Below are 24,588 nucleotides of genomic sequence, written 5' to 3'. Positions count from 1 at the left end.
CATCTGAAAAACTTGATTTTAAATTCATTGGCCCTTTAATCTAATTTGCATCTTTGAATGGAAAGATTTCTAATGGTGTTAAAACGCAGGATTGAAATACTAAAGTGCAATTTAAGAATCCCGGAGCGAGTCAGAAATTAACAGTAGCAATATTTAGGGATTTTGGGTGAAAGATAGATTAGAGATCCTCACCAGCAAGTAACCAAATTTTGTGTAAAGATCTGTGAAAAAAAATCTGCGTATTAGGCTGACAGTGTGCACATGGTAGGGATGCAACGATTACAGGTTTTGGCAGTATGAGTATAGTCTGAGGAATGACCACTGAATAACACTGAAAATAAAAATGACAAAATAAATAAATAAATAAAAATAAGAATAAATTTAAAAAAAATGTATTTGTCTAATGTAAATCTAAGCCTCATATTAGCATTATTAGAAAGTATTTCCCTTTTAAAGAGAACAAATGTATTCAAAGGCTGCTGAACCTCTGTCTGAAAGGTGCTTTTTATTAACTAGATTACATAATTGTTTGGAGTTTTTATTTTTGGTGTATTTTTTTTCTCTTTGGAGTAGAAATGTGTATATTGCATACAAAGTATGAAGCTGACTGGTCCAGTTCTTGTCACGTGACTCGCAGTGCGTTTGCAGCATTCTTTCAACTAGGTGCGTTCACGCTTTCCAGGCACATCGCTCCCAATACGCACATGCAAGCAGCGCGCCTCTATTGAAAATAACGAACTTGCAAGCACAAAAGATGCGATGTGTGTTAAATATAGTTAATTGCCTTAGCCATAGTTAATCCAGTGTGCGTGGGTATTAGCCTCAGTGCCCAGCTTGGAACTTAAACTAGTAAACAGTTGGCATAACTTTGTTTAGTTGCAGCAGTTTTGTTCCATGCAGAAATGCGGTGTTGAGATTAATTACGACTGAGAGTGTTTTACGATTAATTAACCTTGACAAATTAAAGCACAGTTAATAGTGAAATCTTCCATTTATTTTTATTTATTTATTTATTTTTTCACATTTGAAATGTTTTGGTGATGAAATACATGAAATACAAATCCACACTACATGGCAATAAATGTAACAGCTCCCGAGTTAAACCTCTTAATGAAAGAGGAGAACAAAAAAGAAAGACAAAGGAGCAGGGAAGTAACCAAAACACAGAGTGCCCTGGTTGTCATGGACACCTGCTACTGAGGATGGAAAAGGTCTCAAATGACACAGCAGGAAACGCCAAAATGGAGGACCGAGCACTTTCTCTCCGTCTCACAACACACACAGCCTCTCCTTTTCTTCCTCTGCTTGATTACGCAAATAAGTGTTTCACTCTTCAGACGATGGTGAATATTGCATGAGCTGACCATTGGGCTAAATTTAGGTAGTGATGTCAGCACCTTTGAACCTTGATTTAGTAATGGCAACTTTTCGGATGGAAAAGGAGTGGAAAACAGCCATTTGATGACCCATGTTTCTTAATTGTTTTTCAGTTATTTCATACAATTCTTTTTCCAATTCCAGTTTTAGCAACAGAGACAAGTTGTCTTTTTTTTTCTCAAACAGGGTAAAATGTTTTTAAACATTAGGACATGCTCACCCAATTCAGGTGTACAATCTTCTATTATCTACTTAGCCACTGCTACAATGCAAACAGTTTGCATTTTTTCAACGGCCATGTCAATAAATGACAGCTTTCACATTAAAAGCATGAGCAGTGGAAGATCTGACACTTAAGCCTTATTCAGAGGGTAATTGTTTCTCAGGGGCACGTAAGGGATTTGGCACAGTGCTAGACATGTTGTGTCTGTTTATCAATGACTAGCTGTAAAGCCGCTTTTTTGTTGTTGAAATCATACATTGGCTGTTGCCATGACGATCACGCCAGCTCTGATGCCAACCTCCTGTTTGAGTCTAGCGCAAGTTTGAAGGTTAACGGATTACAAATAACGCAAGATACGTCATTTAAGTTACAAGTAATGCATTACTTCAAAAAATTTATAATATTCGAGTTACTTTTTAAAAAATGTAATGAGTTACTTTTCAGTTGAAGTAATTAGCTTTTGAAGAATACTTTGCTGAATTAAAATTAACAGTCCCATTAAATCACACACTTAAAGGTGCAGTATGCAAGTTTGACACCCAGTGGTTGAACTAGGTATTGCACTCCTGGATCAAAACAAACGCAGGTTGCCAGATTGAGGATAGGAGCGAGTGATTTAAACAGTGTTCTAAATAAAAGCAACAGCACCCGATAGCACAAATATTTTCCATATTAAAAGGAGTTTTTGTCCTAACCAACTTCTCGAATTGACATATTAGAAATGGCTTCTATTTCTCTCAGGTGAACAACAGAAAACTATGACAATGATCACGTCAGGTAAACGTCATGTGCTTTATTCAGTGTTAAATGCTAATAATGTGAGTTTGAATGCCATTTTACGACATTTATTGCCATATAATGAAAGCAGCAGCAGATAGTTCACCTCAGATCTTGAAAATAAACCATTTGAAATTGAACTTTAGAACTAAACACGTGATTCAGCATGTACATTTAATGAAGTTAAAAAGGGTTATTATGTATTTAACAGATTATAAACCTTACCATTTTGTGAGTGAGTGCATATTCTGTGCTTCTGAACGGCTGTATTTAAATTTCTGGTGCAAACACAGGGTTACAATGTAACCTGCTCACCTAATGTTTACGCTCGTAATATTTATTAGGGATGGGCATTTCTGACCATTTTTCATTACGATTAATCCACAGGTTTGACAAATGATTAATCGGGGTGGAGCTTAAGCAAGAGGTCGGGGCGTGTGTGCATCATAGCGACAATTAAATAACATTCAATTTAAAATATATATTTTAAATTAAATCAAAGCTGTTGGGTTATTAAAATTCACCATCAGTATTGGTTAACAGCGTAAACATTTAAAAAAGTGTGAGCAGTGGCGTATTTAGGCATGGTGAAGTAAAAGCTTTGAGATACGATTTACTTTATGCAGGTGTATTAATTCAAAGTAGTAATTCCCGAATAAAAGATGTTGGACGCCATTAACATTTGCTGTATTTTGCATGCGCAAGTTTGTTATTCTCTATCCACACCCGAAACAACGGTGGTGAAAGCAAACTAAAATCGCGCGCAGACAATATATAAATATATAAATCAGTGTTAAACCTACGAATGGTGGAAAAACATATTTCTGTAATTGTGTATCTGGGTCTCCACTTTTGCCATGGCCTCTTTTGGTTTTAACAAACTTATCCTTCAGGTTTTTCCAAACCTTTTAACAAAACATTTCTCCTTTCCCAAGGCTGTTGCAATTTAAATCCAAAAATTATTGACCATTAGGTTATCTCTATGATCACGGATCATAAAGATGTCTGTACAGTCGTACTGTTTTAGACAAATTTCTTCAAAGTGTTTCATATTCAACTCAAATCAAACGCGGCGCTGCGCGCACTGTTCGCTCAAGTCTTAAAAAATGCCTGGCGCACCGCCAGCCAAAATCATGCGCGCAGAAAACCATTCCCGTGTGCCTTACACGCTGCTCTGCTTCCGGTGTGAACACCGGTTGTGTACACGCACGCCGATAAAATACACGCCACTTATGTACTGTGAAACCGGAGCAACTTTTATGCAGAGGTGTCGGCACGCAGCAAGCTTTGCAAGTTGACAAAACTAAAGTTATAATATGATGATGATCTTATTTTGACTATATGGCTATGAAGCAGAAAGGAGAGATGATGAAACAGGGAGGTAAGACTTAATAACATTAATTCTCAGCCATGGGTCGAGTCTAAGACAGATAATTACATAAAAGATATTTTTTTATATTCTAAAGAATTGTCTTTAATATTCAAGCAAAAGATTTCTTAAGCGATCTTAGCACATCACTTCAGTTTTGTCTTTAAATTTTTCCAGTTAGCTACATGTAGGATTGATTTCTGTTATTATATATTTGGAATAATACTTGTATAATATTAATTTATAATAATAATAATAATTATTATTATTATTATTTATTTCCAAGTACATTTCTAAAAGCCGATGGTTCACCCAGGGTGTCATTTAAACTAGAACTGCCACTGACGTGAGGCGTGTAGGTTTTCTATATGACGCATTGTAAATAAAATTAATCATAAAGCTGAGACACAACACAAAAATGTTATATTATATATAGTGTTTATCTACACAAAATGCATGTGAGCTTGTAACTCCCGTTACAGGGCGCTTTAAAACAACGGCAACTGAAGCCACGCAGAAAAAAAGAAACCAAAATTATTTTACAGTATTATCCTTTTCAATAGGTGTCTTATTATTTCTATAAATATTTTGGACCTGTTTTCTACCTTTTTATTTTATACCAAAATAATATTTTACTTCAGCAACATCAACAGATTTTTTTTTTGTTTGTTTTTTTTTTGTAAAAGGTTTGCAAAAATCAGTTTCACCAAAACTTAACCAAACGACTGTTAAGTAGCACAAAACTAGAATCTATCATAATTTGACTGCATAACTTAAAAAAATGCCTGAATATTTTTTTACCACAGCTATAAAACTTAAAGATTATTTGAAATAACATTTCTTTCAAAATGATCAGTCGGTGGAGGTACATAAAATAAAGCCAGCCTAATTTAACTATGCTGCTCAAAACAAAAACAGCCTGAATATTTTACCATGCTTGGCTAATAAAACTTAGCATAAGGAAGAACTACATATTTTTATTCAAAAAGATCAGTTGGTCTACATGCTCTGATGAAAACCAAGTGCGAAGTCTATTTACAATTAGACCGGCGATGGAAAAAACGCGCTCAGCAGGCACAGAAGTTGCAGGAACAGCCAGCTACCACTGGGTAAGGGTGCTTGCTTAGCCTTGCAAATTGAGACTCATTTACTTTGCACCACAATAAAGGATCTGGGTTTAAAGAGATGCATGGCCCCCAAGTAACTTTCGATTTTGGTGTCATCTGGCGAAATATAACTTATACCGTAGTCCTCGATGAAAAGAGTGTCGAGACACATGACAGCTGAATGCATCACACCAGACGAGCACATTCGCATGGTATTTCAAATGAAACTATTTAGATGGCGCTCTGTGGCGTGGCAGAAATATGAAGTGTCCATCGTGGCTGGGCACCGCTGTGTACCCTGTTAGAAACATACGTTTAGAATTCTGAAATGCATGCGTGGGCCGTGGCGCTTCTGGTGTGTGAGCCCCTATACTGGATCTGCGCTCAGGTCTTGCCTCTAGACCGCAACTTCCTGCAGCCATAACCAATCAAATATCAAACTACCGCCCAAATACCAGCATAACCAATCAGAAAGAATAAAAGGAATTTCATTTTAGAGCCAATCGATCATCATTTTCATGCTCGATCGTAGCTGGTGGGTTCGATTAATCGATTAATTGTGCACATCCCTAATATTTATATAATTTGCCAATTAATAACCTCATGTGGAACTGAATCATTTCGGGGCTGCTACTGTTGACCGGAGGTCGCATTTTGGTCACGGACGCTTGCTTTAAGAGCCTTTCAGACTGAATTAATGAAATACGCTGTTTTCCACCAAGGCAATCCAGGCTTCTGAAATATAATTGGCTAAACTGGCATCGCGCAGGTGAAAATTACCAAAACAAAGAGACCACGGAAAACACATTTTCAAAGCAAAATATCTGACTTCAGCATTGTTTTTTAGATTAGCAAGTATGTTCACTTGGCATGTTTCTTAAATATCTGCAAACATATGGTATTTTTATGCTTTAGAAGAGTCAAAAACTTACATACAGCACCTTTAAGAGAATACACCTGTAACAGACAAACTAAAATGTCAGGCCAGAGCCTTACATTTCTGTGATGGAAGTATTCTCATTATTTTGAACGCATCTGAGAAAAGGGGAGTGTCTCAATGGTTTATGATTTTACTTTACTAATAAAGACAAAAAGTACAGAAGTAGCAAAGCATAAAAGGGCCTTGTTCATTGCAGAGCATCTCTAAAAAAAAAAAGAAACTGTATAACGTTAATTTTAGCTAAAAGTACAACTACATTTTATTGGTTAACTCCATTTAATTGAATTATGACAATTTGGAAACAAATTACGACTATGATTTTAACGAGTTATTAGACATTAACATCTAAGATTAATAAAAGCTTTTCATCATGAGTTCAGTTAAATTACTAATGTCAGAGTTTTACTGCTATGCTATATAGTCACAGAATTTTCAATCAGTATTTATGCATCTACTATGCCAGATAAACATGTGAAAATATTTATGTTATTAAAAAATTAAGTCTTCAAGCATTTGGTGAGGTGATGAACATCACTGCAATTCTGAATACTCTAGTAATAATAATAATAATAATCATAATCATAAACACAAAAAATGTTCCAATAATAAATAATTATTCACTGTATTTTGAAGTGCCACAATATCAATGTTATGCATGTTCATTATCACAATATATTTAATATCTGCATATGTCGAATTCAGCATTCCTCAAGTCCAGTCCTCATGGCGCACTCCTCTGAACATTTTATTTCTCTTATCACTTCTGATATGTCTTCTAATTGGTCTATAAGTGAAGTGCACTGCACAAGATATTGACCATGATTCCAGTTCAAAGCAAGTGTTATATTCAAATGACATTTTAGTGTGTGATGCGTGAATTTAAATTGCATTTATTTACAGAAATTAAAGGTAAATTGTCACACTTCTCTGTTGTCTGTGTGCGAAGACACCTTTAATCGCTGAATGAAGTTCCTTAAAGAGGTGGTCCACTACGATATCATAGTTTAAACTTTAGTTGATGTGCAATGTAGCTGTGTGAACATAAACAACATCTCTAAATGCAAGACGCTCAAAGTAATGCAAAGGGAGACATTGGCTTTTACAGAGTTAGCTAAGCAATGCCTACAACGAATGAAGTTTGGGGACTGCAAAAAACATACATCCGAGCTAGTGAGATCACAAACCCTTCAGGTTACATGCATTCACCACGCGCATACACTCAGTGCAGCCAAGGGGCACGGCCAGAGACGCTGTATATAGCAGAGAAAGCTAAAATGTCATCCAAACGCTGCTATTTCCACAGAGCTTGTTCTGTTTCTGTACTTGGGCTTTCAAAGAACATGAAACAAAGAGAGAAGTGCTTACAATTTTATCTTAATTATGTTCCAGAGAATTATAATAAATATATAGCTAGCATTTGACAAAGGAGAGCTTCCAGAATCTCTCCCAGTTCAGTGCTGGATTCAGCTAAAAACTCCTCAAAACGATGAAGCTGTGGATTGTGAACCACAACCTGTAAAGTGTTTTTATTTGTTAAAATTGATCAATTACAGGCACAGTTTCTAGCGTTAACAGTATGTTGTAGCGGGGACGTAAACAAGGATGTAAATAACTGAAAATGCTGTTTGACACCGCTAACAGTTTAGCTACAAATTCATATTTATTTGTCAAACTACTGTAAAAAGCCACAATCTTCAGCAGCGCTGCAGTGTCTCTCTATGCAGCCACTTTCAGTGTCTCTCTATGTGGCCGATTTCAGGGTCTGTCTATGCGGACACTATCCATGTGTTCTCCATCTCAAATAACAAATTCACAAAAGATATGCGAATGTTTCATATTACTTACACATGCTTATTCCGAATATATGTGAAAGACACTTGACAGATTTTATTTTAGAAAGAAGACGTTCTTTTCATTGTTCTGTCTGATTAAGGCAGCTAACGCTGCTAACAGCTGCTATGACTGACTGTTTACACAATTTGAAGGTACGTGATGTTTTTCCTGGTGACGTGGAGCAGAGCCGCGGATCACAGCACATTATGTTAGCTGACCAATCAGAGCCTCTTGAGGGTGGGCCTTTCAAAGAAACTAGGAAATATGACAGTCGTTTTCATAGTTAGCTGAGTAGCTGTATATAATCAAAGATATATAAGACATGATGTGATTTTCTACAAATGAAACATGAGCACACATTGCTTTGCATCTTATGAATACAACCAAGCCTTAAAAATACACTGTGGACCACCCCTTTAAAAATACCCATGCTCCTTCCTCGCTCAGGGAGTAGGGAATAGTGAACACTGCGTAGAGCCTGTGTCAATCAGAACACAGTTCATGCATGGAGCTCTTCTAACAAGCTGGTCATTTGAATCAGGTGTAAAATAAATAGCAGAGACATGCAGAATATGAAGAGAGAACTGGAATTGAGAACCATTGCTTTAATTGATAATGAGCTACTGCTGGGTGGGGGTTTGTCACTAATATTATCACTCTACAGGAGACTCAGTCTATGGGTTGAAGATGGCCTTATTCAAATAGCTCGCCACATGACCGTTTCAGGCAAACTGACAGTGTCTATTCTTTTCAGCTTTTGGGAGCTGGCAGACAAGCCAGAAATCTAACTAAATCCCAACAAGATGTTCAATGAACTGGGGAAAACCGAAATTCATGAACAAGGAAATTTGCAGGTTTACAGTGGACCCAAAGATATCCAGAAACCCCTGGTGCTTGGTGAAGTATGAAGAATGCTCAAGTATGGTCACTCAATTATGAACCCCTCCTCCACTCCACAGTCATGAGGCTTTATGAAATATTAAAGTTAAATAGCTGTTGCAGGAAGCTCCAAGCCGCAGGGAAAAGCGCTCTCTGCTAGCGCACTGAACCGCACTTGATATCAGGTTTCATTGGTTGCAGTGACTTTATTTGAATGCGTTTTGATATTCAAGTATTTTAGAGTCATGTGCTATATTTTTTCTGAAATACAGGTCTCAATGGAACTTCAAAACCCCCTACCAGGAAAATCGGTTCTCTCTGTGGTCATTTTGCAAACACTACTCTGTACATGCAAGTGTTTAATTGAGGGAATAATCAAATAACAAAAATTCCTACAACCAACCAACCTTTAAATAACACTATAAATCAGCAATTAAATCTGACAATGACTGCCTCAAACATTACTCTAAGCTTAAGTGGTACTAAAAAAACACCTATATTGCTTGTTGGTCCAGTCAATGGAAATATATAGTTCTAAGCTCAAGTCTCAAGTTCCTATGTGAAACTGAGCTTCTAAGTGCAATGAAACTTATGGTGAAATTTAATTATGTGCATTAAAAGAGCCAATTGCCAGATTTGTGATAGAGGAAAGTGCATTATCCACATGCTAGAACTAGTTTCTGTTTACTAAAATGTTTATGATGAATACTTTCATGTTCTAAATATGGTTCAATTCAAATAATTGGTGGAGGAAAAAAAAAAAAAAAAAAAAATGGAATTTCTAAACGTAATAATAAAATGTGACTTTTTGTTTCAGCAATAGGCTCTATGCACAGCTAGAGCTTTATAACCAATGACAAACTTCCGGTGAAAGCTTAATGTGAGTATTTTCTATTTCACAAGGTTGTTTTTACAGCATCGATGTTGTAATGTAAATTACAATACATTCAGTTAAATAGACTTTAACATTCAAGTTGTTCAAGTGTAAACTAGATGAAAGACTGTTGTAACCACTAGACCTGTCAGTAGCAACAGGCTAGCACAGAAATTCCATTGAAAATACTGGGGTAAAATAAACTGACATATTTAAAAGGCATGGTGGGGGGAATGGAATTCAATGCAGTGCTTCTTGTCCGATTTGAGACCCACTTCATATCGTATATCTAACAGACAGTGAAGATTGCTGATTTTTAAAGAAATCAGATTTTAAACGTGACAATTTTGTAATTTAAATACAGTTCACCGGAAGCCCTTGGGCAGCCTTTAACAAGTGTCAAGTCCTGTGGAGGAGCTCCAGATAGATAATACTGTTTTGTGTTTATTTTATGATTAAAATTGTTCCCGCCTCTGAATGAGTGAGTTCAAGCTACTTGTACATTAAATTAGCATTACAGTTTTTTGTGGTGTAAACTAAACACCCACGAAGAAACAGGACACAGAGGATCATAAAAATCCCAATGTCATCTTGCGGTTCTTTAGTGTTACTGTCAGAGCAACACAAACAGAAAGCAGAAGTATAAATTCACGACTACGTACAAGACATACACCATGAATTACAGTGATCACTCAACGTGGCAGCATAATTCAGAGTGGGCATCATTTTACCAACAAAAACATTGGTTTGTAGAACAATTTGTTTACCATTTACTTCATTGCCTACATCAGCTATAGAACCACAAGTCTCACATTTTCACCAAAAATAGCTTATCTCCATATTACATAAAAAGGTGGACAGACAGGTGCAACACTCTTTCTATCAGAAATACACGTGACAGTTTCACATTTGGTAGCATCTTAATATGAAAGATCTCCTGAGCTCCATGTTATGAATGCATGACAATATAGACTGACTCACAGTTCATCTCGTTGCCTCTGTGACAGCACCATTTTGGCGCGTGGGTTGGGGCGCTGTCTCTGCCCCAAATAGGGAGCTGGCAAAGAGTCTCGAACAGCTCCTCAGCAGGACAAACTGTTGTGCAAATTCTTGTGCAAACCGGCGTCACTTGAGACCCGAGGACCTCCTTCAAAGCGACACACCAGACCCGAACAAAACAGATGACCAGCAGGAACTAACACCAATTTGATTCACTTGCCATCTAGGTAGAAACAAGGGAAAGACAAACAACAATTCATTAGAAAAAGAAAGTTTAAGATTCAAGTTCTGGTGATAGAAGATAAATGTGAATTGTAATAATTCTGACCTTGACCTGATGGTCTAAAGTCAAAAAAGCCCTCTAGTCTTTTAACTAAACATGACAAACACAATAATAAAAGAGGAAGCTGCTATTGAGCCATTAGCATTCTTATTTTCTGTTTAATGTACATCATATCAAATCTGCATCTGTCATTCTGGCCATGAGTGCTCATACGAAAGCCTTCTCAAACATTCAAAGTAACATTCAGACTGGAAGTGCTGGAGGTGGTGCAGTAAATCTCTTCTGCTAATCCTAAGGTCATGGTGGTCCAACTGGTGCTGGGGACTGAGACAAGACATGGTAAATCCTTTCAGACGGTTTTGACAATCTGCAAATATCCTCTCTAATCTGTGCAGTGCTGAAATAGCTTGACGTAGGTGAAAATGTCTGATCTGGCCTTCAAAGAGAGACATTTGGCTTAGTTTTGGACTTTGCAAACAATACTAAATATTGTGTTTAAACCAATTATTCTGCCAAATTACATATTATTGTACAGCTCACTTTTTTCAACTCTCATTTTATTTGAAAGCTTTATAAGAAGTTTTGCTCCCAATAATAGGTTTGTTTTTGAATATTTAACTCTGGAGCAATTGCTTTGTTAGAACAGTTCCTTCAAATAAACGCTGTCATTCAAACTCCAGTGTGTGTGTGCACAAAACAAGCATGGGCCTTGGACAAATTGCAAATTCAGGTGGGATTTGATTGAAATATGAACACGAAGACATTTTAGTAGGTAAAACAGGACAAATACAACCATCAAAAAAGATCAACCAATCAATCTTGAATTGAGCACCTGGATTTTCTCATCATAGAAGCTATGTTGCCACTACAGTGTGTTTGTGTGCAACACACTTCCTGCTGTTGTCCTGTCACCATCACTTAAGATTCACAAGTCATCTACTGGTAAAAATACTATTATATATTACGCATATGCAAGTATTGAACGATTTTAGCCTAACAGCACATGACATTGTTTTGAAGGTTTGGTAAGTTCTGCTGCAAAATATTTTATAAAATCTCCTATATTTTGATTTAGTATATTTAGGTAATCACACTGTGTGAACGCAACACACCCTGTAAAAAAACCTCTTATGTCTATGAATAAAATCTAGTTAGGCATGTTCTACAGCCAACAGATAACCTTCAAGAACAATTACTAGGCATACATCAAAATTAAAAGTTCTTGGCCAAAACTGAAAATTCCTGAAACGGAAAATGCCTTGTAATAATTATTTACTATTATTTTATTTCAAAGGAATTCTCTAATTTAATTCAAGCTAAATTATGATGATTTTTAAAAAGGCTAGAGCTACTGCAAGCAGCAGAAACAAGTTTATTACATGGAAATGTCATGTCGACATGTTATTTGACAAGTTTTTAGATGAGCAGGTGAGGTTATTTGGAATTACTGTGGCACAAAATTTGGTGCATTATTACTTATATTTATGCAAGTTCTCTTTAAACGCAAATCAATATTTATACTAATTATTTTATCATTTAACTAATTATCTCACATTCAATCTTGTGTACTTATATGGTTAAAGAGCCATATTTTGGTATAAAAACTTATTTTGGCCTTACATTTACTAAATTTGATAAACCCCATACATATGCATTGATCAATATTTATTAATGAATAAAAGACTAAATTAAATCCATCTCTTAAAAAGACTTGAATTAAATGCCTCAGTTCACATGGATTACTTTCATGTTTTGTGTACTTTTATGTTTTAACTTGCACCGTGAGAACTAACAATCATTTGGAATAAAATCCATGTAAAATTAAAGTAAACATTGAGCACTTGAGCACAACATTGAACTGTAGCTGTAAAGGGAACCAGCGAGTCATGTGGAGCAGTCAAATATAGCAAAGCACTCTGAGGCTGCTGAAGAAATAAAAAAACACTTTCATGAGAGACACACAGTGTGTGCATGCAGCGTAGTAAAGCTATTACTTCCCTTTTAAACAAATAATTGTTAGGTTTACTATTCATTCGATAAGTAGGGGAAATGCAGATTTACTTCCCTGAATTACACAAAGAGAAAAACTCAGTATCCATGCATTTATGGAAAAGTAGCACAAGCGTCCTTTAGAATGGCTCATCTATAAAACAAGTCAAACTCAGTAAGAGCCCTCATTGATAAAATACCAATAAACGAACAAAGGATATCCCCCAAATGCAACCAGAAAGGAAGCAGTTGTAGACTTTTTGTACAGATTACATGTCCAAAAACATGTGGCTACAAACAGGGTTTCAATAGCCATTGCTCCATTTGCAGAAAGGAAGAGACAGCGTCTAGACCAGCTATAAGACTTTTATGCTTTCAGCTCTATAATGATTTATTCAGCTACATGTCTGGGCACATAAATGCTATGCAATGACAGAAAAGCTAAATAAATGCACTACCTTCCCCTTCGCATACAGTTGAAGTCAGAATTATTGTTTATTTTTTCCCCCGTTTTCTATTTAACGGAGAGAAGATTTTTTTCAACACATTTCTCCACATAATAGTTTTAATAACTCTTCTCTAATAACTGATTTATTTTATCTTTGCCATGATGACAGTAAATAATATTTGACTAGATATTTTTCAAGACACTTCTATACAGCTTAAAGTGACATTTAAAGGCTTAACTAGGTTAATTGGGTTAACTAGTCAGGTTAGGGTAGTTAGGCAAGTTACTGTAAAATGATGGTATGTTCTATAGACTATCGGAAAAAAATTGCCTAAAGGGGCTAATAATTTTGTCCTTAAAAAGGTGTTTAAACAATTTAAAGCTGCTTTTATTTTTGTCAAAATAAAATAAGACTTTCTCCAGAAGAAAAAATATTATCAGACATACTGTCAAAATTTCATTTCAATTTTCAGCTGTAAATCAACTTTCTGTCTGAGGATCTTCTGTAAAGATACTGTCTGTGTGTACATGAGTTGGTAATCATATTACTAGGGGTTGAAGACAAAATGAGAGGCACATCTCTCATGTCTTTAAAATTTGAGCATTTTCTCTGTAAGTGTAAAAACACCATCAGCACCACTTAGCATCTGTCCACAGGACCCAGATGTGACTGCGGTTCCAAATTACGCTACACTACTCATAAATACTTCCATTAAATCACATCTTATGTCCAAATTACTGTTAATGGATATAATGACTTCACCCTTGGCTCTAAGATTGATTTAAGAATTTTGTTTGCCTTTGAATGTGGATGTATAGATAAGCTGCCGCTTTATGAATATGCTCTTCTGCATTTTGATTAAGGAAAAATAAAAACCAAACAAACATGTGCATAAAATCAAATTTGGGCATAGTTGCAGGACACTATGCAGTAATAAAATAAATAAATAAATACTGCTTTAAAAATACTTTAGTGGCTTATAAGAAAAAGTAAAACTAAAAATAGAGCAACCAAAAAGTAAATTGGATGAACATTTTGATTAGTTTTAAAGTAAATATTTTTCATCACAACAGCATCCACTAGCAGTGATGAGACACCTCATGTTTGTCTATCTGGTACAGAAGAATATATCAGGTCTGGTGTTAGTGGCTGCTTTAGGCAAGTCAAACATGGGAAGGTGTTGTGAATTTTTAATTAAATGTGTTTGACAGAGCAACAAGACGGATGAAGTGGGTCAATGTAAACATCCAATTACGCAAAAATAAGGTTTAGCAAATGTATTATATGATATTAACAACTATATAACTTTAATCTTTCTAATTGCATGCTATGAATTGAAATTCTGATGTAAAATAAATTAACAACTGATTCTGAACCACCATTTCAAACAAAGTTGGCGCACACATTACATAGGCTGGAAAAAAAATATTGGCCCAAAAACGTCAGCTAATTGGACAACAGACTGTGTCTCACTTCAAGCTCTTGCATGTTAAATTCAATTCAGAAAATCCCTAAAAATACCCAGACATATGCTGTAAAAAAATAACTACTACTATATATTTTTAATACATCAGCGGCTTTAATAATTACCAGGTACATTGATTTTAATGTAGGACCTTCTGATCTTGTCACTATCAGTAATAAATTTACATGCACATCAACAAGCTAGGATATTGGAATGTCGTCAAAATTCTGAATTATTCTTTTGACATTCTACATGAACTTATCAGCCATTTCCACTAACAGTCATGCTCTCACTCCTCTGTTACAAAGGTACAAGTTCAAAACCAGATCATACAAGTTCACAATGCAATCTTGTGTTTATTAATGATTGGCAGAACAATTCTATTTCATGGCAATGCTGTCGGGAGATTTTGAAGTAAGCGGTTAACTCATTATGACTTTTGGAAATAATTTAATAAAGTAATAACTGAGTATGCAAGTATAACCACTGACTCAAAGGGATTATTTAAAAAACAGATTCATTTAGATCCATTTTGTTGTTGTTTTTGTAAAAAACTAAATTATGAGGATTCTAATCACACTATGTTCTATTATCTATATTATACAAAGTATGTGACGAAGACAATATAAGCAAAATCAGCTCTAATTTAAATGACAAATTTAAAGAAAGGGGACAGCATGGTGGCGCAATGGGTAGTGCTGTTGCCTCACAGCAAGCAGGTTGCTGGTTTGAGACTCAGCTGGGTCAGTTGGCATTTCTGTGTGGAGTTTGCATGTTCTCCCTGTGTTGGTGTGGGTTTCCTCCAGGTGCTCCGGTTTCCCCCACAGTCCAAAATCATTTGATATAGGTGAATTGGGTATGCTAAATTGTCCGTAGTGTATGTGTGTGAATGAATGAGTGTATGGGTGTTTCCCAATGATGGGTTGCAGCTGGAAGGGCATCCGCGGCATAAAATATATGCTTGATAAGTTGGTGGTTAATTCCACCATGGTGATCCCTGATTAATAAAGGGACTACGCTGAAAAGAAAATGAATACATTTAAAGGAAAACATAAAAATCTAGAAATAAAACCAAATCAAAACAATGATCAAAAATTTGCAAGAAAGATAATAAATAAATAAATATATATATATATATATATATATATATATATATATATATATATATATATATATATATATATATATATAGAGAGAGAGAGAGAGAGAGAGAGAGAGAGAGAGAGAGAGAGAGAGAGAGAGGAGAGAGAGAGAGAGAGAGAGAGAGAGAGAGAGAGAGAGAGAGAGAGAGAGAGAGAGAGATAGATAGATAGATGGATGCTAGAATAGATTTCAATATCGAATCAAATATTTAGTTTGGTTGTTATGTCTACAATGTACAAGATTTATTTAACACATAAAACCACATTATTAAATAAACTTAATGCATGAATACAAATTTGACATAAATAAATAGAGATGTTATTATTTGAGCCAGTTTTTTTTATTTATTGCAAATCTAAAAAAAAAAAAAAAAAAAAAAAAAAAAAAAATCACATAAAAATTTAAAAAGTAACAAAGACGTCACCCAGAATGACGTCAGATAAAAAGCAAGTTCAGGCCAAGCAAGCAGCTCCAATTAATTAGGCCGCATAAATAATAATCATTAGGACCAGTAAGACAACACCCACGTGCTAAGAGAGACTTATGACAGCTGATTAATCCAAGGTGTGTATCATATATCAAGCGTTATCGACAGCAAGACAAGCGCTCACACATCAAGTCATCATTTCTCAACCGATGTTTTTTTTTCTAAGTCGTTTATTAACGTCTATCCTACATACGTGATCCGACGGCGCGCAATATCATTCAAGATGACCATTTTGGTTTATGGATCCAAACATATTCCTTGAATGCCGAATCAAAACATGACGGCATCCAGACAGCCAACGTTGACAATTTGTTTGCCAACTATAATCATGAACGACTCGACTATTAATTAGCAAACACAACAGAGCAAGGCACATAACACACGCCCTTGTTGACAGACTGTAACTGTAACGATATATTTCAGCAAAACATACAGTTATCTACCGGCTTCGACATGATGAATCTCCGGCCTTTCACCATCAGTCACACCCAATCCCCCCCAAAAAAAATCACCCACAGCAGCCACTTAACTATAACTTTAGCAGCTTTGTTAAGCCAATTGAGCACAAATAAGCATTTGATACACATAAATACACATGACACCAGCTGTTATTACTTACTCAGTGAGTTTAGTGTGGAGATGATGCTAACCTGAACAAGCTAACATTAGTATGGGTCAAACCACCTAAGACCGACTGTCACACATTTCTGTTTAGGTAAGGTAAATAATTTAATTACCCGAGAGTCGAGTTAATACACCGTACGCGTGTTTCCGTTTATATGCAAGTTATGAGATTGTAAACTGATATCGCTGTCTGATATTCCCACCCTTATTTTGCTCTAACGGCCTGTCCGCCATTTTGAGCCAGGCAGGCAGGCGGCGCAAATTTCGCAGCCACATCCACACTTTAACCGACTCACTTTCACCACAGCGCAGATAGTAAACAGAATATGTTTCTCTTACCTTCCTATAAGAGGGGTTTCTCATCTACTAGAGCACGCGGCCAGGTTAAAATGTAAAAGCAATGAGAAATGTGTCTTGCTGAAAGTCACTTCCGATTTTCCGGCTCAGTCAGCAGCGCTGTTTCTCCTCCTTGATTTCTGCACCGCATAACCGTCTACTGGTGCCGGGCACGCGCACGGTGCGGGCGGGAGCGCGCTCGCCTTGAGGAGCACAGCGGTCAGTCACTTACATCATAACCTTCAGCTGACACTAAGGACACGAGCGGCGTTTTGGAAGGATTTTAAAATATGCTGACTTTTAATATCAGACTTAATTTTATAAAGTGTTTTCCAAAGTTAAAATAGTACCGCTGTTAGGTAAATTTATAGATTATTTCAGCCAGTTATTGAAAATTATTCAAAGCAAGAAAGATATAATGATATGTGTGCAAATGATCAATGAGGTATTAAGGCTATTAATTATTAGAACGATTTTAATTAACGTAAACTTTGGAGCAGTGTGATTTCTGTGATCTGAATATAAAAAATATATCTTAATTATAATAAAACTTGAAAATAAAACTTTTAATAAAACTTTTAAAACTTGTTTTTAAAGTTTTAAAAACAAAGAATATTATGATGATTAAATTTACAAATATATAATGATATAGCCTCTAACTATATATACATTCAAAAAAAGGTTTGCCTTTTGTTCAAACTTAAAATAACCTGAATCAACTTAATTGTTTTATGTTCAATCCGCTTAAATTTGTAAAACAATTAAGTTAACGTAAACAATTTGTGTGGGGACAAGATAAAAGAATTGTGTTGAAATAACTTTGAAGAGATAGTTCAAACCAAAAATGAATATCGTCGTCATTTACACACCTTCCACTTGTTCCAAACTTCCTTGTGTTTCTTCTGTTGAACACATCTAGACAATATTTTGAAGAATGTTTGCAAATGCAAGCCACTGATTTGCATAATTGTTTTTTTTCAATGGGTTGCCAATGTAATCCTGCCAGTTTTACACCACCCAACCCGCTCCGAGCTGGGATGGTACCGGTGACTCTTCGCATAGGAGTAGGTTGCTCTAACAAGGAGGCGAAAGACCATGTCCTCTAGTGTCTGTCGCTAGTGTACCTTTAGAGGTCAGAGGAGTGAAGTTTACCTGCACAGCACTTCACTAGCTGGCCTACATTACACTCACCCCCCTAAACCTCACTCCCATCCGGGTCACGGCACCAACGTGACCCCGCCGATACTACCCCACCCAACCTGCTCTGAGCTGGGATTGAATCTGCAACTTTTCGCATGGAAATCGGTTGCTCTAACAAGGAGGCGAAAGACCATGGCCTCTAGCGTCTGTCGCTAGAGCACCTTTTAGAGGGTTGTTGCTAGATACGTTTGCGGCCGGTAGTTAACGAGAGTTATATATATTATTTTTTTGCTAAATATCCTATTTATTGTATTTTATTAACGTCTACCCCCACCCCACCCCTAAACCCAACCGTCATAGTAACATAAAAACAGTATTTATACAGAGTATTATTTATGTTATCTATTAATATAACCAATAAATTGTATTTTTAACCCCCACTCCCACCCCAACCCTAAACCAAACCGTCACAGTACTGTAAAAATATTAATTATTGTTTTACAGTGTCAAAAAAAAAGCTGCTATATTAATGTGCATATCGCACTTCCAGCTGGCCGCATATCCGATCTAGACTTTACCCTTTTAGAGGTCAGAGGAGTGAGGTTTACCTGCATAGCACTTCACTAGCTGGCCTCCGCTACACCAACATTCTTCAAAATATCTTCTTTTATCTTCAACAGAAAAAAAGAAACTCATAATGATTTGGAACCCGGTGTGGATCAAAGCCCAAAATACTTTTTAAAATAAAACTCATAAAGTAATTACAAAAAAAAAAAAAAAAATGCATTAGAAAGGTTGCATTGGCAATTAACTGAAAATCAAAGAAAAACAGAAAAACATAAAACCCAACTAAAATTGAAACAGAAACAGAAAACTATTTTTAAAATAAATTTTGAAGTAGAGCTAATAAAGCACATGCACAAAAAAACCTAATCAAAAGGAAAACTGAACATATGAAAATAAAACCAATTAGAATACTGATAACTCTAACAATCCTTGTTTTCACTGCTTTATTAGTAGCACTTTTCACAAAACATGTTATCACAATGCAGTATTAAGATTTCATTCCTTAGAGGTGCCATAGAATGCATGTTCTCTGATATCAACCGAAAGTATGTGCAAAAATTGTCCAGAAGCCTAGATTTGGCCCTAGAATTAAATGGTCTGTTTTACCTTATTTGGAAGGGTAATGAATATTAATGATAAGCTCTTCTTTAATTGTTTGTTTCCGAGTGGCTCACGCAGCAAACAGAAATATATTGATAAACATGAACACATATACTTTGAAATTTACGACCATGCAAATTAATCATACTTCAATTGTCAAACAAAAAAATATTTCATCAAATTGACAAATGACAATCTTTCAATTTAAGTTGCAGAGTTCCAGTTGTTTTCCACATGATACGACATAATATTATTGCAAACGTGTGTTCTAGAGCACCATAATCTTGGCTTTATTAGACAACTGTAGAGTGTAGGTGAGTGACGTGTTGCCTGGATACCAATTTCTCCATAGCTGGCTCACCAAAATATGCTATTTCTAGTAAATTAACAAAATAAACATAAGAGTCTAGAAATATCTGATCATTATTCATATTGCTGTTTACATTACACTTTACCAATCACCAAATAAACCATTTGTATAACATTCCAAATAACTTTGTTATCAGCATCACCGTGGAAAATGAAACTGTATCCATGGTGACTGGACCAGATCAGTAAGAAATGGAAAGAGAACTGTTTAACCTGATAGTAGGAAAGTGGACGAGAAGCTCCTGAGTTGAGAGACTGAGATAGATGTAGGCGATCTACAGTTGCATTTTGTAGATTTAAATAATGACAACACAGAAATTGAAAATAAGCTCTGCATCAATAGTTTAGTTATCTATGCATTTTTTTATTCTTAGTGGTGGGAGAAATAAACTTTTAAAAGCTTTAAAACTATTGAAATGATGTTTCAAAATGATTGAGGAATGTTTTGGAGCATTTAACCCAGCATGTAGGGACACTTGTGACCCGTTTCCACTGAAGGTGACCCGTACCGACCTGAACCGTACTGTCCCATACCAGTCAGTGGAAACAAGCCATTGGTGGTCAAATCAGTGTAAATCAACAAAAACTAAGTTTAACCAAAGACTATGGACTATATATACACAAGACTTGTCACTCGTATAGTTTTGAATGGGGAAAAGTGTAACAGTCAATATGTCGAACGAAGCCCCACCTTCTAGACTGTTGAGTCTCTGGCTGAGGGGCTCAAACCAGAGGTAAATATTTGCAAATTTTGTGTGATTTAAAAGTTTTAAAATGAAACTAAAGACACAGTTGTTGTTCAATTTTATTGGTTATTCCTAAAATGAAATTTGATTGTGTGTCTGGCAAGCAATTTTGAAGAATTGGATGTTTCTCCAATCAGACAGAATTTCCGAGCATACTGCCCAAGAGGCATTTCAAAGATGGTCGTCGGGTGAAATGACCTGCCTTAAAAGGACTTTAGTTTAAACAAAGAGCATAGAATCACAAAGAGGCGACACTCTAGTGCGATTTGGGAAACAGCCAGTAGATGGCGCGGTGGCCATTTTGGAATGAAAATTCCAATAGAACAACAGCATATTATAAGTCTGTAAAATAAACTGTTAAAAGTGCTGATGATTGTCATAGTAAGTATTGTATTGTCATCTCTCAGGTTGTATCTTAGCTTTAATGTGCTTTTTAAAGCAATGGACGGCCGACCGCTTTCACTCCAAAATGGCGGAATCCGGGGCTGTTGTTGGGTGCTGCTGTTGCAATGGAACGTTCTATTGAGTGTCGCCTCTTGACCATTCTAAGCTCTTTGGTTTAACCGAACTTTAAATTTAAACTATAACCTATAAATGCACTTAGCTATCGAATATAATTAAATATTAAATGTCTTAATATTGTATTATTTTTTCAATGCTTATATATTGTTTCATGGTGGATCCTGCTTAACAGGCCAACAAGAAACTATGACCTATTATTCCTTTTCATTTTACAATTGTCTCAAAACAACAACAAACTGGTAAAACCCAGGATCAGGTGAAAACTATGAAATCTGTTCAGAAATGTCAGGAGATAAATATAGACCCTTTTCACATGACATCACGTGGTTTCCGGTGTCACTCCATGCAGTGTATGGTTACTTCCGCCTACACAGAATCCCCATAGAGAACTCAGTCAGATGTATATTTACTACAGAAATGGTCAGGCTGTGACTAAAGCTGTTTTCTGTTGCTGCATTCAAGGTGAGACATCTGGCATCTAAAAAAAACTTACAGATCATCCAGATATCTGCTTAAACCAAGAAAATGGGACTATTGCTTTGTGTTGCTGTCTTTACTGCGGATGAAGTTGGTATGTACTTGTCAGTAGTTGTCAAGTAAAGATTTCAAATGTTTACACAAGTGCTACACATTTTTTATGTCAGAATTATTTTTATTATTTCTTTTTGATTTATTTGTAGCATTATTAATTAAAAGGTATTACTAATATCAAAATTAAAACCTCCCAAAAGGTGGTGGCAGGACATAATTCATTCATTCAAACAGAGAAACTGAACAAAACATTAATAGATCAGTAAATAACAAATTATGAAACTGGTTGCATTTATAGACATACCATTTATATAAGATGTAATAAAGAACTGTGCTCATGCTAGAACATTTACATATAACAAATAATATAAATTTATATTCAGAGCAGCATTTAAGTAAAATAAATCCATTACTGAGAAAAAAACCTTAAGTGAAAAGGTTGCAAATAAATGCTTTTAATGATAAACCATAACTTATTCCTATTCTTAATAACTTAAAGAATCATTTTCAACTCAGAAAGCAGTTCAGTATTGTAAGAGAAACATTAGAACACATGCCCAATACCAATAATAGTCTTAAATAAGATCGTGCAATGTTAATATTTTTATTTGTAAATTTTCCAGAGAAGTCTCCCATTCATTCAAAGGTAAACCGGAACTAAAAATACACTGAGTTGCCGATAGGGGGAAGTGAAGTGACGTGATTGTAAAAAGGGTCTGTTATGCTGGAACAAAATTTACTGAAATCATCTGACTTTGCCAATTGGATATATGCTCCAAAACATTAATTCCAAACCAATGATTGTTAAAGGTTTTGCAGCTTCATGAAGCAGTGCTTCGAAAGCAGCCATCGGTAGTTGTTATCTCACTAATAAATGTTCAATTTAAAGAGAAATGGCTTCAACAGTCAAGAAGTGGTTAAAATAACTGCTTACTGCTTGTGGTGGAGGGTTGTAATGGGAATATGAATTCCCCCTTTTTCAGAATCAAACACTGTTAAATAACCTAAAGACAAGTAAACCCTAAAGGGATTTTAGCGAAGCGTGCGTATTGATGATCCCAAGTGTGACATCCCAGCCAGTGTTATGTTTGCCTGTTTTCAAATGGTCATTTGCTCAATATGATTTACATAAGGAGGAGGAAACAATGGTGTTTGAGACTTAAGGTATGCCATTACCATGTAGCGAACGTTTATTATTTAGCTATGCCTAGATATGTACAGTTTTCCATTCTATGGCACCTTTAAAAACAAGCCGAACTATGTATGAAGTGCATGCATTAGCCCTCATTACTAGTCACTGCTCTGTAGCGCTTATACACACAGTGCGATCATAACACGTCAACATACAAAGGAAGACAGAGATGACGAGACAGTCCAGTTTACAAATGTGCAAATTTGCCTAGATACACTCGTGCTTTTTTAAAGGGAGAGCTATATTTACTTTCAAGATCATCCACTGCAGCATGTGGTCAGGAAAAATAGTTTGTTTACACCTTTGAGTTTTAATTTCATGTAGGCTTTTCATTCGAGAGCTCATCTGTTTAATCGCTTTCTTTGAATGTTGTCTTAAATTAGTCCTCTTGAATAATAGCTCGCGATATGTTGTGGTCCTCAGGCAGATTCTCCATCGATTGGTCATCATTTTGTGTGAACTGAGATGTTTTCTGAGCACCAGTCCTGAGTTTCTCAAGGTCTCTGTTACTTGAGAGATAAAAAAGAATTTAAAATAAAAGATAAATGTACAGTATATTAGAACATAATGCCAAACATTAAACAAAAGAGAAAAGTGAATTTTCATACTGTTTTATTAAAAGTCAGGATCTGTTTAAAAAACTCTCTTATTCACACCAAACCTGCATTTATTTCCATTAATTTTTATTGCATTAAAAAAAAAACAGTATTACAAGTATGTGTGCATGTTATAATGAACACACAAAAACGTTTCATTTTATAAAATTAGTTTTATGAAAAACACAAATTACGCATTAGATTTCACAATACAAAGTGACCACTCTGTAAATTATTCACTAGTTTTCATAGGCTATAACTGATAACTGTTTTGTATTTCTATACTTGTCAAATATTAAGGATAGAGATACTTACAACTTACATAACAGCATAGTTCACCTAAAAATGAGAGTTCTGTTGTCATTTTCAATTTATTTTTTTTTGGTTCTGTTTAACACAAATAGGTTAGCTGAAGTAGTTCAGCTTTTAAGAAATGCATCTCGAGGAATTGGTTGTTTCCTCATTCTTCTGCTCATTTGTCAAAGCAAAACTTGTTCGGTCTGAATGATCTCTTAAAACTGCTGAGGCAAAACAGTCTATACATTTAACTTGTATTATTCTTACAATAAACAGAGCATCAAATACTGATTATTTTTGGATTACTGTGAATATGCTGCTTAATCATCATTATCGAAACATTGACAATGGCTGTATGCATGCACCAATTATTATCAATCCAAATAAATTGAACACAATTGCAAATTCAGAATTGCAAATTCAGATATCTGTGTACATGTGTTTTATCTACAGTGCTTGGACAATGAAACAAACAACTGGTTATTTTAGTGTTTGAGGGTTTTATGGCTAAATTTGACCAGTCTGGTGGCCAATCTTCATTGATTAAACATTCCGAAAGTAAGAGCAGTGTGTGAAGGTTTAATTAGCAGAGTAATAGCTAGCTATGGGACGATAACCATTTTCAAGGAATACCGCGGTTTGGATAGATCAAGCTTTTAAAACCGCCAAAATTTTTTGTAATACCGTACCTAAGGTATTCCTTAAAGGTATTACTTAAAATATTGCAATGCACCCAACGTTATGGGTGACATATCTGAGCTAATCTGGATTGTGTCTAAAATACATAAAACCACAGCTTCCCAACTCACTGCAGAATTAAATAAACACATCAACTCTCCGGTTTCCACCAAAACCGTTCATCTGTAGCTCCACAG

General features: G+C 35.6%; 2 protein-coding genes across 3 annotated transcripts in view; both read right to left on the bottom strand.

Moving 5' to 3' along the window:
• Positions 1 to 17,321, bottom strand: part of pafah1b1b (platelet-activating factor acetylhydrolase 1b, regulatory subunit 1b) — a 30,689-nt gene extending 13,368 nt beyond the window's left edge. Inside the window, exons 1-2 of the mRNA XM_056446263.1 lie at positions 17,157 to 17,321; positions 10,360 to 10,600 (exon numbers count right to left, since the gene is read on the bottom strand). Coding sequence (XP_056302238.1) covers positions 10,360 to 10,391 — 32 coding nt within the window. The 5' untranslated portion in view covers positions 10,392 to 10,600; positions 17,157 to 17,321. The remainder of the gene's footprint in view (positions 1 to 10,359; positions 10,601 to 17,156) is intronic.
• A 4,782-nt stretch (positions 17,322 to 22,103) lies between these two features.
• The window catches only part of LOC130215288 (clustered mitochondria protein homolog), a 50,535-nt gene continuing 48,050 nt past the window's right edge, over positions 22,104 to 24,588 (bottom strand). The window contains exon 26 of one of the 2 annotated variants that reach the window (XM_056447212.1): positions 22,104 to 23,329. In XM_056447212.1, coding sequence (XP_056303187.1) covers positions 23,200 to 23,329 — 130 coding nt within the window. In that variant the 3' untranslated portion in view covers positions 22,104 to 23,199. The remainder of the gene's footprint in view (positions 23,330 to 24,588) is intronic. The other variant, XM_056447213.1, reaches the window with a different exon arrangement.

This window comes from Danio aesculapii, chromosome 21, assembly GCF_903798145.1.
Source record: "Danio aesculapii chromosome 21, fDanAes4.1, whole genome shotgun sequence".
Lineage (NCBI taxonomy): Eukaryota > Metazoa > Chordata > Actinopteri > Cypriniformes > Danionidae > Danio > Danio aesculapii.
This window is presented reverse-complemented; position numbering and strand designations above follow the sequence as displayed.